This window comes from Schistocerca cancellata, chromosome 8, assembly GCF_023864275.1.
Source record: "Schistocerca cancellata isolate TAMUIC-IGC-003103 chromosome 8, iqSchCanc2.1, whole genome shotgun sequence".
In the NCBI taxonomy this organism is placed as follows: domain Eukaryota; kingdom Metazoa; phylum Arthropoda; class Insecta; order Orthoptera; family Acrididae; genus Schistocerca; species Schistocerca cancellata.
In genome coordinates this window covers 327,316,629-327,333,029 of record NC_064633.1, presented here as the reverse complement: position 1 = coordinate 327,333,029, position 16,401 = coordinate 327,316,629, and the positions used below count along the sequence as shown (strand labels likewise).

Here is a 16,401-nt window from a genome sequence, read left to right as displayed (position 1 = left end):
GTATTTAATTGCATAAAAAGTCTTTAGATTAGATTTAGAAATCAAAACAATTTCGCTGCATGTGACAAAATTCGAACCTACGAGCTTCTAGTTGTAACGTTTACACGGTAATCACCGCACTACGCCACTGAGTTGCCCTGTGTTGTTATATTTGCGACTCTGGTGACCCAGTCGAAACGATTAATTGAAGTCTTCAAAAATTCGCCTTCACGCTACGTCGTGCAAAGCTTACCTAATGTAAGCCGATCTCTGTGATCGTAATAACTGTGAATGTGAGGCTAAATTGAGTCTTGTGCAGAAGGACCCAGTAGTGTTTGGTTAGAGCTATGTATGAAACGTGTATTTCGTTAGCATCGTTGTGTGAGTGTGTGTGTGTGTGTGTGTGTGTGTGTGTGTTGTGGCAAATCGGCAACGGCGAACGGTTCAAATGGCTCTGAGCACTATGGGACTCAACATCTTAGGTCATAAGTCCCCTAGAACTTAGAACTACTTAAACCTAACTAACCTAAGGACATCACACACACCCATGCCCGAGGCAGGAACCGAACCTGCGACCGTAGCAGTCCCGCGGTTCCGGACTGCAGCGCCAGAACCGCTAGACCACCGCGGCCGGCAACGGCGAACGGTTCGGGCGTGAGTTGAGCGCTCTGATTGAAGGAAACCAGCTCCAACGCCCGAAATGTCAACTATCAAGCAATTTTAATCGGCCTATTGATCCATTACGCTCAGTTTATATTCACGCTGGCCGTGTGGCCGAGCGGTTCTAGGCGCTTTAGTCTGCAACCGCGCGAGAGCTACGGTCGCAGGTTCGAATCCTGCCTCGGGCTTGGATGTGTGTGATGTCCTTAGGTTAGTTAGGTTTAAGTAGTTCTAAGTTCTAGGGGACTGATGACCTCCGATGTTAAGGCCCATAGTGCTCAGAGCCATTTTATATTCACCAAGATATATTTCTTTCGCACTAGAAAGAATGCCTACATTTTTAAAGAATACACCGCCATTTGACTGTATTTTTCTTCTGTACCCCTTTATCGAGTACAGTACTGAAATTTGTTAGACCATTAACACGTCATATCTGGTAAAATCTCCCCAAAGCAGGTAAAAAAGAGTAACACGTGTCTTTTACGATGCGATTATTAAAGCAATTAGTAGTTCCATCTTAAAGGCAAATGCTAATCTTGTTTATTTATTTTGGGCTGCATTTACCAGATATTCTGATTCTGAGTGTCAGGGATCCGACAGTTTGTTGGTAGGTTTGGGATGTATGTGGCATTAGACGTCTACGCACAGGTCATCTAATTCACGTAAATAACGGGCCGCTGACTCACGTGCACAGTGATGGAGCCCGATGGCGGCCCAGACGGGTTCCATAGGATTTACATCAGGTGAATTTGGACTCCGAGACATCAACCTGAGTTAACTATAATGCTCCTCAAACAACTGTAGCATGGTTCTGGCTCCGAAACATGCACAATTATACTGCTGAAAGGTGACATCGCCATTAGGGAGCCGGCCGCGGTGGCCGAGCGGTTCTAGGCGCTTCAGTCCGGAACCGCGCGACTGCTACGGTCGCAGGTTCGAATCCTGCCTCGGGCTTGGATGTGTGTGATGTCCTTAGGTTAGTTAGGTTTAAGTAGCTCTAAGTTCTAGGGGACTGATGACCTCCGATGTTAAGTCCCATAGTGCTCAGACCATTGGGGAAGACATCGAGCATGAAGGAATGTAGGTGGTTCACAACTGTCAGCGTGTCTTCTATTACTACCGCAGACCATACGCAAGGGCAGGAGTATGTCTCCCATAGTATAATAATGTCCCCACCAGCAAGCGACCGTGGCGCGCTACACGTTTCGAGCCGTCGTTCCCATTGATGACACTGTTTGTGGAGACGACCGTCGACCTAGTGTAGCACAAATGTGATTCACCCCAAGAGCCGACACTTTTCCGTTGATTGACGGTCGAATCCCTATGGTCCCGTGTGCACTGTTATCGTATTTGACGATGTCGTTGGGTCAACGTATGAACACGTAGGGGTGCGGAGCTCCATGTTCAATAATGTACGATGAACGGTGTGCTCCGAAATACTTGGGCGTGCATCAGCACTGTGCTCTTTCAGCAGAGATCATTACCCATCCTACTTCACGAAGAAGACAAGCCTCCGAATCTCACGTTCTGTGAAGAGTCGTGGACGTCCGAACATTTAGCGCCTAGTGCTTGTTTCACTGTCCTCCTACCCCTGTCCGTGAACATTCGATCATCTTTGCCGTTTTCGAGATACTGTTCACAAAGTCTGCGTGATAATAATCTGCCCTTTGTCAAAGACGCTTATCTCAATGGATTTCCCCATTTGTAGGCGATATCTTCACTAGGGTGATACCCTGGGTGTCTCCTCCACTTACATACGAGGGTAATCCCAAAAGTAAGGTCTCCTATTTTTTATAAGTACATAGACCTGTTTATTTTTACAATGGTTTACATCAGTTTACAGCTTGAACATTTGGCTATTTTTCGACATAATCGCCATTTCTGTCGATGCATGTTTGTAGACGCTGTGACAGTTTTTGTATGCCCATGTCATACCAGCTCGCCGCCATGCTGTTTAGAAAGTTATGAACCTCTTCTTTCACCTCGTTGTCGGAGGTGAATCGCTAGGACCACAATTAACGCTGACAGGTACTGTGAGACTCTGAAAAAACTCAAATTCAGAACCGGAGAAGAGGAATGTTGAGCAAGGGCGTACACATTCTCCATGACAACGCTCGCCCATACATCGCTCGGCAAACCGTTGCTCTCCTGCAACAATTTCAGTGGAACATAATCACCCACCCACCCAATAGTCCTGACTTGGAGCCCAATGACTATCACTAGGTTAAAAGAACATTTGGCCGGAAAGCCATTCAGCTCCGACGACGAGGTGAAAGAAGAGGTTCGTAACTTTCTGAACCGCATGGCGGCGAGATGGTATGACATGGGTATACAAAAACTGCCACAGCGTCTACAAAAATGCATTGACAGAAATGGTGACTGTGTCGAAAAATAGCTAAATGTTCAAGCTGTAAGCTGATGGTGGCCGAGTGGTTCTAGGCGCTTCAGTCTGGAACCGCGTGACCGCTACGGTCGCAGGTTAGAATCCTGCCGCGGGCATGGATGTGTGTGCTGTCCTTAGGTTAGTCAGGTTTAAGTAGTTCTAAGTTCTAGGAGACTGATGACCTCCGATGTTAAGTCCCACAGTTCTCAGGGCCATTTTGTAAGTTGATGTAAACCATTCGAGAAATAAAAAGGTCTATGTACTTATAAAAAAATAGGAGACCGTATTTTTGGACTTACCCTCGTACATTCTTGACCGACTCACGTGCCCCAACGCCACCAGGCGGCATCCAACTTCGCGGTGGGAAGTACCGTAGTAATAATGTTTTGGCTTATCGGTGTACTTTGCCCATAAGAGAGCAAATCGTAATGTCTGTGGACTTGGCCTCTATTTACCGTGAGGCCGGCCGTGGTGGCCGTGCGGTTCTAGGCGCTCCAGTCCGGAGACGCGCTGCTGCTACGGTCGCAGGTTCGAATCCTGCCTCGGTTAGTTAGGTTTAAGTAGTTCTAAGTTCTAGGGGACTGATGACCACAGCAGTTGAGTCCCATAGTGCTCAGAGCCATTTGAACCATTTTATTTACCGTGAGGACGGAAAATTGCAAATAGCAAATACATTTCTTTTAAATGCAGCCGTCTTGACCCAAAATATTACATATTTGTGTTTAGCAGTTTTACTAATTTCCCATTTGAATATAGCCAGTCATGTGGTATCTTTTTTGATAGGTAATATAAATTTTTTGCTCATTTTTGTTAATTTTTTCTTACATTTATTCTCTAATTATTACAATTTTTATTCGGCTCAGCTGCAGCGTTAAATATCTGACAGTTAAGGCTACCAATGACTGCACTGCTGAGAGACCCAACCTTAATAAAAACAAAAATTTAGGAAAAGATAATTTTATTCATGACAAGCCTCAGAAGGAGAAATGCACACTCCCCTCTACCCTTCCTGCGTTTTTCACTGGCAACATACGAGCATGTACAGTATATTGTGCCTCTCATGGGGATCCACTTGTCACATAGTCAAGGCTCAACAATATAAGACTTGATAATGGAAGAAGCGTGTTGTGAAAAATCAGACCATTGAGCACATTGTTCACCAGTAATCGTAATGGGAATGTACCGCAGTGCTACACTCGATTCCTCAATGACAAATGAGACATCTGGATTACACGTTTAAATTTCAACTTAAATATTCTAACAACCCTACCACAACAAGGGTCAGCATTTAATAACGATTGTGGAGTTGCTCACGCTGCATTTTCGGGCAACAACAGTCATTTTATGTGGCAGGTGTCATTAGAGCACAGTTAATAATGTCATTTCATGTAATAATCAAAAAACTAGGCACTCATCTTTTTGTGTTTCCCACGCTGGTCTCGTTGTATTATCATGGCCGAATCGTAGAAAATCTAGGTGGTTATGATTCCAAGCTCGGATGCAAAGAGGCCTAGGTTTTATTCTGTTATATTCAAAAGTTTTGTAGATGCGCTTCACAAACCATTCTTGAAGATTACACTTTTACTGGACAATGGTGATGTAAAAAAAAATAATCAGCACTCCGAATTTAAGTTACACTTCCTTTTAATTGCAATATTACGTAAACACAAAACATCACTTCACAATACAAAACATACTTGAAAACATCTTCCTCACAGTCACTGTTAAAGTTCACATTTTATAAGTTGACTACAATATGCGTCTCTCCTACATTACTTCCAAGACGTCCGACTCTCTAACAACTCAACAACTAACTAACTATCGCTTACGCGCCCAAAAATCAGAGTTACAAGTACGTCAAAGATCATAGTGACAAAAGAAAGAATATACATAAGAATAATATCATTGCAATATAAACATATCGATGTATCACAAATGAAATCAAATCTGAATGTTGTCTCAGAAATATATTAAGTAGTTAACAGAAATTCAGTAGAATATTACTGGTATCGAGAGGTTCAGGTGAGGTGCCGTAATGGTTGCGTAATTAAAGTGCCATACAATATATACATAATTTTTGGTGTTTATACGTTTTATTTTATAGCCTCAACACTCAACGTGCCACACATAGATAAATGTGAATCATAGTTCTCACAAATTCTTCAGTTTAGGGCTGCTGTTTTGTTACGTTTAAGCATGCACTCAGTGAAACATTGTGTATGTACAGAGATGACCCCGTTACAAGTTAATTCTGTCCATTGGACAAGAGACACGTCAGTTTAATGTTCTGCTGCTTGCAGGTGACGATGTACCACTGGGACCTGCCGCAACGCCTGCAAGACCTAGGTGGATGGGCCAACCCGATAATGGCTTACTACTTCGAGGAGTACGCCAATGTGCTCTTCACCAAGTTCGGCGACAGGGTAAGGTCACCCAGTAACACGTCCCACACATTTCCTGCCGAGAAAAGTAGTCCCTCCACTAGTATAACGACTCTTTGCGGATGTATTTATATGGGTACGGTGTCTGTTCTGTAGGACATGTCTGAAATTAGAATTATATTAATACCTTCAGCTGTTGACGGGCGTTGATATATGTCAACGTTGACAGGTGAAAATGTGTGCCCTGACCGGGACTCGAACCCGGGATCTCCTGCTAACAAGGCAGACGCTGTATCCATCTGAGCCACCGAGGACACAGAGGATAGCGCGACTGCAAGGACTATCTCGTGCATGCCTCCCGCGAGACCCACATTCTCACCTTGTATGTCCACACACTACATTCGTAGTATCCCACCCCAACATACTCAATACTCGTGGAAAACATTCTTACCAAGTCCTGTAAGAGTTCGGGGAATATGTGTGTATCCGCACAGAAGGAGGAGGTCATGGCCGGTATTGCCGGAACGATATATTTATGTGGATATGGTGTCTGTTCTTTCGGACATGTCCGAAAGAACAGATCTGTGCGGATCAGTCAAGACCCTAATGCTTTGTTAGTTATATCCGGATAACATGAGCTTTCTCTGGCAGTATTTAAACTAGCATGAAAATTCGCTTGAGTTTACTAAGTAAACGACCGACCTTCCAGAGCAACTATCATGCAGTCACTTATCTCTATATCTGATATATGCGACGATTTAAAGGACGAACTGCTGCCTGATCTTCCTCAATGAGTAAATTCTGGGAAAATAAGATGTATAAACACATTTTTTCGACAAAGCTACCCCCCCCCCCCCCCCCACGGGCCCGCCCTCAAACCAATAAAGCTTCCCCATCTAATTGTTAATGGTGGATACTGTTGTATACTGGTTTTACTATGAGGTATAACAAAGAACATTCATTTCTTTTAATATGTGTAAGGGCGCTGATAACTTCGCCGTTGAGCGCTCGTAACCTTCATACATACAATAACAAAGAATGTATTGTATTTACTCCTTATAAACACACAGTTAATAGTGCATAAATAATGAATCATAAATAAACAAAAAGGGTTACAACGAAATGTTGACTACTCCTGTCCAGGATTTGTTCATTGATTAGGTCACTGACAATGACCAACGGCAAGGCATACGTTTATTTACATGATGGCTCAACTTAGATGAATAGCATATAGCTGTCTAAAGGCACAGCTAACAACTCCGGTAATACTATCTGTGAACTGAGAGCTTACTGTTGAGTTCTTATTTATTTACGTAACAGATCGCGCCGGCCGCGGTGGCCGTTCGGTTCTAGGCGCTCAGTCCGGAACCGCGTGACTGCTGCGGTCGCAGGTTCGTATCCTGCCTCGGGCATGGCTGTGTGTAATGTCCTTAGGTTAGTTAGGTTTAAGTAGTTCTAAGTTCTAGGGGACTGATGACCACAGATGTTAAGTCCCATAGTGCTCAGAGCCATTTGAACCATTTTTGAACAGATAGCACCAAAGGAAATTGGGAGCAGCAGAAGTTCAAAAACGGTTCAAATAGCCCTGAGCACTATGGGACTTAACATCTGTGGTCATCAGTCCCCTAGAACTTTGAACTACTTAAATCTAACTAACCTAAGGACAGCACACACATCCATGCCCGAGGCAGGACTCGAACCTGCGACCGTAGCGGTCACGCGGTTCCAGACTGAAGCGCCTAGAACCGCACGGCCTCACCGGCCGGCTGCAGCAGAAGTACTGACTAGAAGCAAGGGCATAATAATACGATAGTTTGTGGTAGGGGGGGGGGGGATGGAAGGGGGTGTGGAGATTTTTAGTATTTTGGAAGACGAATGGCGACTTGTAAATCACGATAAAAAAAGTTTCAGGGAACACCCTGCTGAAAACCTGCATAATATCGACTTCGAAATCATATTCTTGAAAGAAAAACATCTAACTACATTTTCTTTCTTTGTTCCAAGAGCAGTGGGGGGGGGGCGACGGGGGAGGGGGTCGCGTTCGGCGGGGGAGGGGGTGGTCGGCGGCCCCCTCTTGCCCCCGGGTATGGGCGCCCTTGGCTGGAGGGGCAAGTAAATAACACATCCTCCACCTTTCTCCCTTCTTTCCGCCACTGCCGCATCTCGCTAGTTCTCGGTCAGCAGAAACCAGAAACCTTCGAACAAATAGTATATTTGCTTCAGTATCCAATCTCCAACCTTTGAGACACAATAATACCGTAGCAGCAAGAACTCAATGGTTGAAGACGAGGGAGCTATGTAAAACGGCTGTCCTGTGTACCAAGCGCAATGTTGCTACACTGATCACCCAGAACACTGACCACCGATCTATTATCCAATGTAAACCCGTACGGGCGATTGCAGCGTCACCTGGCGAGGAATGATTGCTGGTTAGACAGACATACGGTGCATACAGCATCAGTGAGCGTGCTGTCCGTGTGTAAAATGGAGAAGGCGCGCGATCTGAGTGTGACCGAGGACAGATAGTGATGGCCGGGAGACTCGGCCCGAGCATTTCGGAAACTGCACGACTTCTCGGCTATTCGAGGAGTGCTGTGTTGAGCGTCTTCAACACAAAGCGAAACCAAGGTGAAACCATGTCCAGACGTCGAGTGGTTGGGCGGCTACACCTCATTTGAGATGTCGGACGGTCGCAGGCTGGGCAGAATGGTAAAACTGGATAGGCAGCAAACTGTGGCGGTACTAACATCGCACTTTAATGCTGGGCAAAGTAAAAGTGTGTGTGAGCACACAGTGCACCAACTACGGCAAACGACGGACCTACGCAGCCAACGGCCCACGCATGTGACAATGTTAACACCACGACATCAGGAACCACGACTGAAATGTGCACTTGACCATCGGCACTGAACTTAGGCGCAGTGGCAGAGCGTTGCATGGTCTGATGAATCCCTGTACCTTCTTCACCATGCCGATGGTAGATCATAACTCCATCTTCTTCCAGTGGAACAGCTCCTTGACACCTTTCTGTGGGGCGGAGACAAGTTGACGGCGGCTCCGGTACGCTCTAGGAAACATTCACGAAGGCATCCATGGGTCCAGTGGAGGTCGTGCAAGGCACCATGGCGGCCAAGGAGTATCATACACTGGTCGCAGACCACGTGCACCCCTTCATGACGATCATGTTTCCTGACCACAGTTGCATTTTTCAATAAAATAAAGCGTCATGATGCAGGGTCAGGAGTGTAATGGAGTGGTTTGAGGAACACAGTGGCGAGTTCCAATTGATGTGCTGGCCCAGCAACTCGTCAGATCTGTACCCGATCGAGTACATATGAGATGTGATTGAAAGTGGCGTCAGAGCTCATCGCCCCACTCTCCGAAATTAGCTGACTTGTGTGTGCAGATGTGGTGACAACTCCATCCAGCGACGTATCGAGGCCTCATTGCTTCAATGCAAAGACGCGTCTCCACTGTTTCCCATGCCAAAGGTGGACTTACTGGCTATTAGGTAAGTGGTCATGATGTTCTGCCTGATCAGGGTACATTACCATTTTATAGTGATAGACATGTCCGATTTTTTGTGATGCTACACTACTGGCCATTAAAATTGCTACACCAAGAAGAAATGAAGATGATAAACGGGTATTCATTGGACAAATATATTATACAAGAACTGACATGTCATTACATTTACCCGTAATTTGGGTGCATAGATCCTGAGAAATCAGTACCCAGAACAACCACGTCTGGCCGTAATAACGGCCTTGATACGCCTGGCCATTGAGTCAAACAGAGCTTGGATGGTGTGTACAGGTACAGCTGCCCATGCAGCTTCAACACGGTACCACAGTTCATCAAGAGTAGTGACTGGCGTATTGTGACGAGCCAGTTGCTCGGCCACCATTGACCAGACGTTTTCAATTGGTGAGAGATCTGGAGAATGTGCTGACCAGGGCAGCAATCGAACATTTTCTGTATCCAGAAAGGCCCTTACAGGACCTGCAACATGCGGTCGTGCATTATCCTGCCGAAATGTAGGGTTTCGCAGGGATCGAATGAAGGGTAGAGCCACGGGTCGTAACACATCTGAAATGTAACTTACACTGTTCAAAGTGCCGCCAATGCGAACAAGAGGTCACCGAGACGTGTAACCAATGGCACCCCACACCATCACGCCGGGTGATACGCCAGTATGGCGATGAAAAACACGTTTCCAAAGTGTGTTTATCGCGATGTCGCCAAACACGGATGCGACCATCATGATGCTGTAAACAGAACCTGGATTCATCCGAAAAAATGACGTTTTGCCATTCTTGCACCCAGGTTCGTCGTTGAGTACACCATCGCAGGCGCTCCAGTCTGTGATGCAGCGTCAAGGGTAACCGCAGCCATGGTCTCCGAGCTGATAGTCCATGTTGCTGCAAATGTCGTCGAAATGTTCGTGCAAATGGTTGTTGTCTTGCAAATGTCCACATCTGTTGACTCAGGGAACGAGACGTGGCTGCACGATCCGTTACAGCCATGTGGATAAGATGCCTGTCATCTCGACTGCTAGTGATACGAGGCCGTTGGGATCCGGCACGGCGTTCCGTATTACGCCCCTGAACCCACCGATTCCATATTCTGCTAACACTCATTGGATCTCGACCAACGCGAGCAGCAAATTCGCGATACGATTAACAGCAATCGCGATAGGCTACAATCCGACCTTTATCAAAGTCGGAAACGTAATGGTACGCATTTCTCCTCCTTACACGACGCATCACAACTACTCTTCATCAGGAAACGCCGGTCAACTGCTGTTTGTGTATGAGAAATCGGTTGGAAACTTTCCTCATGTCAGCACGTTGTAGGTGTCGCCACCGGCGCCAACCTTGTGTGAATGCTCTGAAAAGCTAATTATTTGCATATCAAAGCACCTTCTTCCTGTCGGTTAAATTTCGCGTCTGTAGCACGTCATCTTCGTGGTGTAGCAATTTTAGTGGCCAGTAGTGTACTTTGACGAAACGAGACTACAGCAATTACTGTGACAATAACGACCATTAATAACTGAGGGTCGACCGAAAGGCTTCTTTTCGTTGGCGAAAGATAGGAACATGACAAGTAGACATCACGTACTTCTTCCGGTTGACTACCAAATCGTCTTTCTTTCTTGTAGTTTTTTTTCTGTGCTTTTTTCCCCACCTCCTCTCCGGCGTCCTTCAATTGGGCCTATCTTGCTACCTCCTCCTTACGGCTCTGACAACTCGTACCAGCGTAACACAGATGAAATTTCCTTGGTACTGATGCTATCTGTATAGTGAGAGGAGAAGTTGTCGAGCTGTCCTCGCAGTGTGACGGACCAGCAGCGGAGGCTGCGCGTGTTGCAGGTGAAGTGGTGGGTGACGATCAACGAGCCGGAGCACATCGCGGCGGGCTACGAGCCTTCTCTTTCCGTATACGTACCCAGCACGGCGCCGGGGCTGCGCGGCCACCCGGGCGTGGGCTCCTACCTGGCGGCCCACACGATGCTGCTGGCGCACGGCCGCGCCTACCGCCTCTACAACACCACCTTCCGACACCGCCAGCACGGTATGTGGCGCCTTCTCCTTCCCGTCGGGCCTCACGCCGGAACCTCCCTTATTCCGGTCTTCTTTAACCTGGGTCTCCGGTTCGCCTACACCTACGCCGCGGAGGATTAGCCGAGCGGTCTAAGGCGCTGCAGTCATGGACTGTGCGGCTGGTCCTGGCGGAGGTTCGAGTCCTCCCTCGGGCATGGGTGTGTGTGTTTGTCCTTAGGATAATTTAGGTTAAGTAGTGTGTAAGCTTAGGGACTGATGACCTTAGCAGTTAAGTCCCATAAGGTTTCACACACATTTGAACATATGTTCACCTACATCTACATGGTTGCTCTGCAATTCACACTTAAGTGTCTGGCAGAGGGTTCACCGAACCATTTTCATACTACTTCTCTACCATTCCACTCTCGAATGGCGCCTGGATAAAAGGAACGCGTAAATCTTTCCGTTCGAGCTCTGATTTCTCTTATTTTATTATGATGATCCTTATGTAGGTGGGTGTCAACATAATATTTTCGCATTCGGAAGAGAAAGTTGGTGATTGAAATTTCGTGAATAGACCTCCCCGCAAAGTAAACCGTCTTTTATATTAAAAAACTAAAAACCCGCCTCGATTGCGAAAAAAGCACCTAGTGTTAAGTGTTAACCCTGGTTTCGGTGTAGATATCTACACGCTCTTCAGAACAACAAAACCCACAAGTGCCTAAGAAGACCTTTGTCAATGATTAAAAGAACACCATAGCTATACATTTATAAACGAAAAGGAAAATACAAACAGTGCATATGTACAAAGTCTAAACCACTACTTAACTTAATTGTGTACGCTCCACCTCACACCGGCCTATGTTCGATGGGCCATGACCCACCATAAACTGCAGCTACAAACGGTCGCTCACTTACAAGCCTGACCCGCTATCTATGCACATGCGCAAGACAAGGGAAGTTACTTGAATGCGCATGCGCATACGAATACGAGTAAGTTTATACATGGGTCGGCGCTAAATAGCCCATATATTCCCAACCGTGGATCATCGTATATCAACAGATGAAATGGATAGAACAAGAGACAAGCTAAATAGGATATGAACCTAAAAATAACCGCACACGGTTGCTTATGCTAGTAAAGAAACTTACATATGAAGCTACCCTTGACAACAGAAGGAACTCTTGAAAACTATACCTAAAGCCAGTAGTTAACCTGGGGGGGGGGGGGGGGGGAGGGGGCTGAGGGGACGTAATCTAAAGACGTCGTGGTAATGTAGGGATAAAACGTGAGGTGTTCAACGGGCTAATATCACCTTCATCGTGAAAGGAAAGTGAGAATAAAAAGAAAGGAGATGAACAATTTCACCAACCGCGCTCGCCAATCAGCGCGCGCAGGAGATAATAGCCAGATCATCGGATTTACAAGTATGAAGAACAAAGTAAGGGCGCGAAACTTTCAAAAAAATTTCTACTTCTTAGTAGGAGTTGGTCATTGAGGATATTGTCTTTAACATGTCGCAGGTGCTTAAAGATGTGCATTTCTTCCAAAACATCCAGTTTTAAGCCCTTAACCTCGGCATGAAGTAACTCGATATTAACTGGGGGACTCGGCACATGAGATAAACTTACTCGTATTCGTATGTGCATGCGCATTCAAGTAACTTCCCTTGTCTTGCGCATGTGCATAGATAGCGGGTCAGGCTTGTAAGTGAGCGACTGTTTGCAGCTGCAGTTTACGGCGGGTCATGGCCCATCAAATGGCTCTAAGCACTATGGGACTTAACACCTGTGGTCATCAGTCCCCTAGAACTTAGAACTAATTAAACCTAACTAACCTAAGGACATCACACACATCCATGCCCATGGCCCATCGAACATAGGCCGGTGTGAGGTGGAGCGTACATCATTAAGTTAAGTAGTGGTTTTTACTTTGTACATATGCACTGTTTGTGTTTTCCTTTGCTTTTTCGTTTATAAATGTATAGCTATGGTGTTCTTTTAATCGTTGACAAAGGTCTTAGGCACTTGTGGGTTTTGTTGTTCTGAAGAAGGTGTAGTTATCTACGCCGAAACCTGGGTTAACACTTAACACTAGGTACTTTTTTCGCAATCGAGGCGGGTTTTTAGTTTTTTAATATATTAACCAGCGATTGCTGACGCGCTGCGATGTTGAAGGTTCTTAAACCATCTTTGTTTCAGTGACTGCCATCCCAACTCGCTTATCATATCAGTGACACTCTCACCCCTATTGCGCGATAACACAAAACGAGCTGCCCTTCTTTGCACTTTTTCGATGTCCTCCGTGAATCCTACCTGGTAAGGATCCCACACCGCGCAGCAATATTCCAGCAGAGGACGGACGAGTGTAATGCAGGCTGTCTCCTTAGTGGGTTCGTCGCATCTTCCAAGTGTTCTGCAAACAAAGCGCAGTTTTTTTTGTTTCCCCTTACCCACAATATTATCTATGTGGTCTTTCCAGTTTAAGTATCTCGTAATTGTAATTACTAGATATTTAATCGTATTGACAGCCCTTAGATTTGTGCTATTTATCGTATACCCAAAATTTATCGGATTTCTTTTAGTACCCATGTGGACGACCTCGCACTTTTCTTTGCTTAGTGCCAATTGGCACTTTTCGCGCCATAGAGAAATTCTCTCTAGATCATTTTGTAATTGCAACTGATCGTCTGATGATTTTACTGGACGGTAAATTACAGCGTCATCTGCAAACAATATAAGGGGGCTGCTCAGATTATCACCTAGATCATTTATGTAAATCAGGAACAGCAGAGGGCCTATGACACTACCTTGCGGAACGCCAGGTATCACTTCTGTTCTACTCGATGATTTACCGTCTATCACTACGAACTGTAACCTCTCTTAGAGGAAATCACGAATCCAGTCATACAACTGAGACGATACTCCATATGCGCCCAATTTGATTAATAATCGCTTACGAGGAACGGTAGCAAAAGCCTTCTGGAAATCTAGGAATATGGAATCGATCTGAGATCCCCTGTCGATAGCACTCATTCCCCGCGTCGAATTCTTTTTATTTTTTGGGTTCCGTATCTGAAACGAAGCGCTTATACGATCACTTTGTAGTCCGTCCCTCTTTCCGACTGTTCAGACCACTTTTTCCAATTTACACAGAGGTGACAAAGATCATGCGATACCTCCTTTTGTCCGGCGTACTGCAGCACGCACTCAACAAGTCGTTGCAAGTCTCCTGCAGAAACATTAAGCCATACTGCCTGTGTAGCCGTCCATAATTGCGAAAGTGTTGCCTATACAGGATTTTGTGCAACAACTAACCTCTCCATTATGTCCCACAAATTATCGATGGGATTCATGTCGGGCGACCTACTTGCCCAAATCATTCATGGAAAAAGTAACTCTCGCAAGATGTGTCTCTGTCAAGTAACATAGCTTGATGGAACTAGGGTCGCCGGTCGCGGTGGACGTGCGGTTCTGGCGCTGCAGTCCGGAACCGCGGGACTGCTACGGTCGCAGGTTCGAATCCTGCCTCGGGCATGGGTGTGTGTAATGTCCTTAGGTTAGTTAGGTTTAAGTAGTTCTAAGTTCTAGGGGACTTATGACCTAAGATGTTGAGTCCCATAGTGCTCAGAGCCATTTGAACCATTTTGAACTAGGGTCACGCATACAAAGAACTTCTACAGTGTGGTAGAGAAGCTAAGTGAAAGCAATACGCAATGAGACGAAAAGAAATGACGCGTTTATCTAAAATCAGTAATTACATTGAAGTCACCGCCATTTATTAAGGTCCTGTGGACATTCAAGAAGGCGGGACACGGTTGTTAATACGGTATGCGTGCTCTGCGACGTTGTTCCATGCTGGCCACAATATTGCTAAGGAGTACTTGTTGACGATCGTTGGCGCATGTGCTCGTGCTGCAGCACGTCCCTCCAATGCATCCCACACGTGGTCGATGGGATTTAAGTCGGAGGAACAGGCGTGCCAGTCCATTCGCCCGAATATCCTCTCGTTCCAAGTTTTCCACCACCTGCTCTGTTCGATGCGGTCGGTTGCTATCATCGATAAAAATGAAGTCAGGGCTAAGAGCACACCTGAAGAGCCTCCCATGGAGAACGAGTCGTGTGTCACAATACGAGGGGCCTTTGAAAAGTCCGTGCAAAAATAAAAAATACTTACGTGTTTGAGGTAAACCTTTTTTATTTTTCAGCATAGTCTCCTTTTAGACTTACACACTTCGTCCAACGCTGTTCTGATTTGTTGATCCCTTGCGAATAACAGGAATTGTCCAAGTCTGTGCAAAATAGCTATTAGTTTCTGCAATCACCTTCTCATTTGAATAAAATCTTTGTCCTGCCAGCGATTTATTCAAACTGGAGAACAAATAGTACTCTGAGGCAGCCAAGTATGGAGAATAGGGGCGATGTGAAACGAGTTGCAATCCTATTTCCATTAGTTTTGTGACCACAACAGCGGAGGTGTGTGCTGGTGCATTGTTGTGATGGAAAAGGAATTTTTTGAGGTCCAATGCTGGCGTTTTTCTTCAGCTCGGTTTTCAAACGATCCAATAACGATGCATAATATGCACCTGTAATAGTTATACCCTTTTCCAGATAGTCGATGAACATTATCCCTTGCGAATCCCAAAAGACAGTCGCCACAACCTTTCCGGCCGAAAGACTGGTCTTCGCCTTTTTTGGTGCAGATTCTCCCTTGGTAACAGATTGTTTAGATTGTTGTTTGGTCTCAGAAGTATTGTAATATATCCCTGCTTCATCCACAGTGTCGAAACGACGCTTAAAGTCGTGCAGATTCTTCCTGAACAGCTGCAAACCATCCTTACAACACTTCACACGATTCCGTTTTTGGTCAAGCATGAGCAATCGCGGAACCCATCTTGCGGATACCTTTCTCATGTCCAAATGTTTACGCAAAATATTATGTACCCGTTCATACGAGATGCCCACAGCACTAGCAATCTCACGCACCTTAACTCTTCTGTCGTCCATCACCATATCATGGATTTTATCAATGATTTCTGGAGTCGTAACCTCCCCAGGGCGTCCAGAACGTTCAGCATCACTTGTGCCCATATGGCCACTCCGAAAATTTTGAAACCACTTATAAACTGTTCTACTTGAAGGTGCAGAGTCACCATAATGTTTATCAAACTTCTGTTTAGTCTCATGAGGCGTTTTGCCTTTCATAAAATAATGTTTAATCACCACACGAAATTCTTCTCCGTTCATTTGTTGACAATCACTCGACTTCCTTGATTCACACGAATGTCAAACACAAAGAAATAGACCAATATGGCTGACACTTGGCGTGTGTTCTTTCAGCCGGCCGCGGTGATCTTGCGGTTCTAGGCGCTGCAGTCCGGAACGGCGTGACTGCTACGGTCGCAGGATCGAACCCTGCCTCGGGCATGGAGGTGTGTGATGTCTTTAGGTTAGT

At 45.8% G+C, this 16,401-nt stretch overlaps 1 protein-coding gene across 1 annotated transcript in view; it reads left to right on the top strand.

Annotated features, from left to right (window-relative positions):
- Positions 1 to 16,401, top strand: part of LOC126095544 (myrosinase 1-like) — a 182,795-nt gene that overhangs the window by 61,235 nt on the left and 105,159 nt on the right. The window contains exons 4-5 of the mRNA XM_049910323.1: positions 5,323 to 5,445; positions 10,776 to 10,977. Of these exons, the coding sequence (XP_049766280.1) occupies positions 5,323 to 5,445; positions 10,776 to 10,977 (325 nt within the window). The remainder of the gene's footprint in view (positions 1 to 5,322; positions 5,446 to 10,775; positions 10,978 to 16,401) is intronic.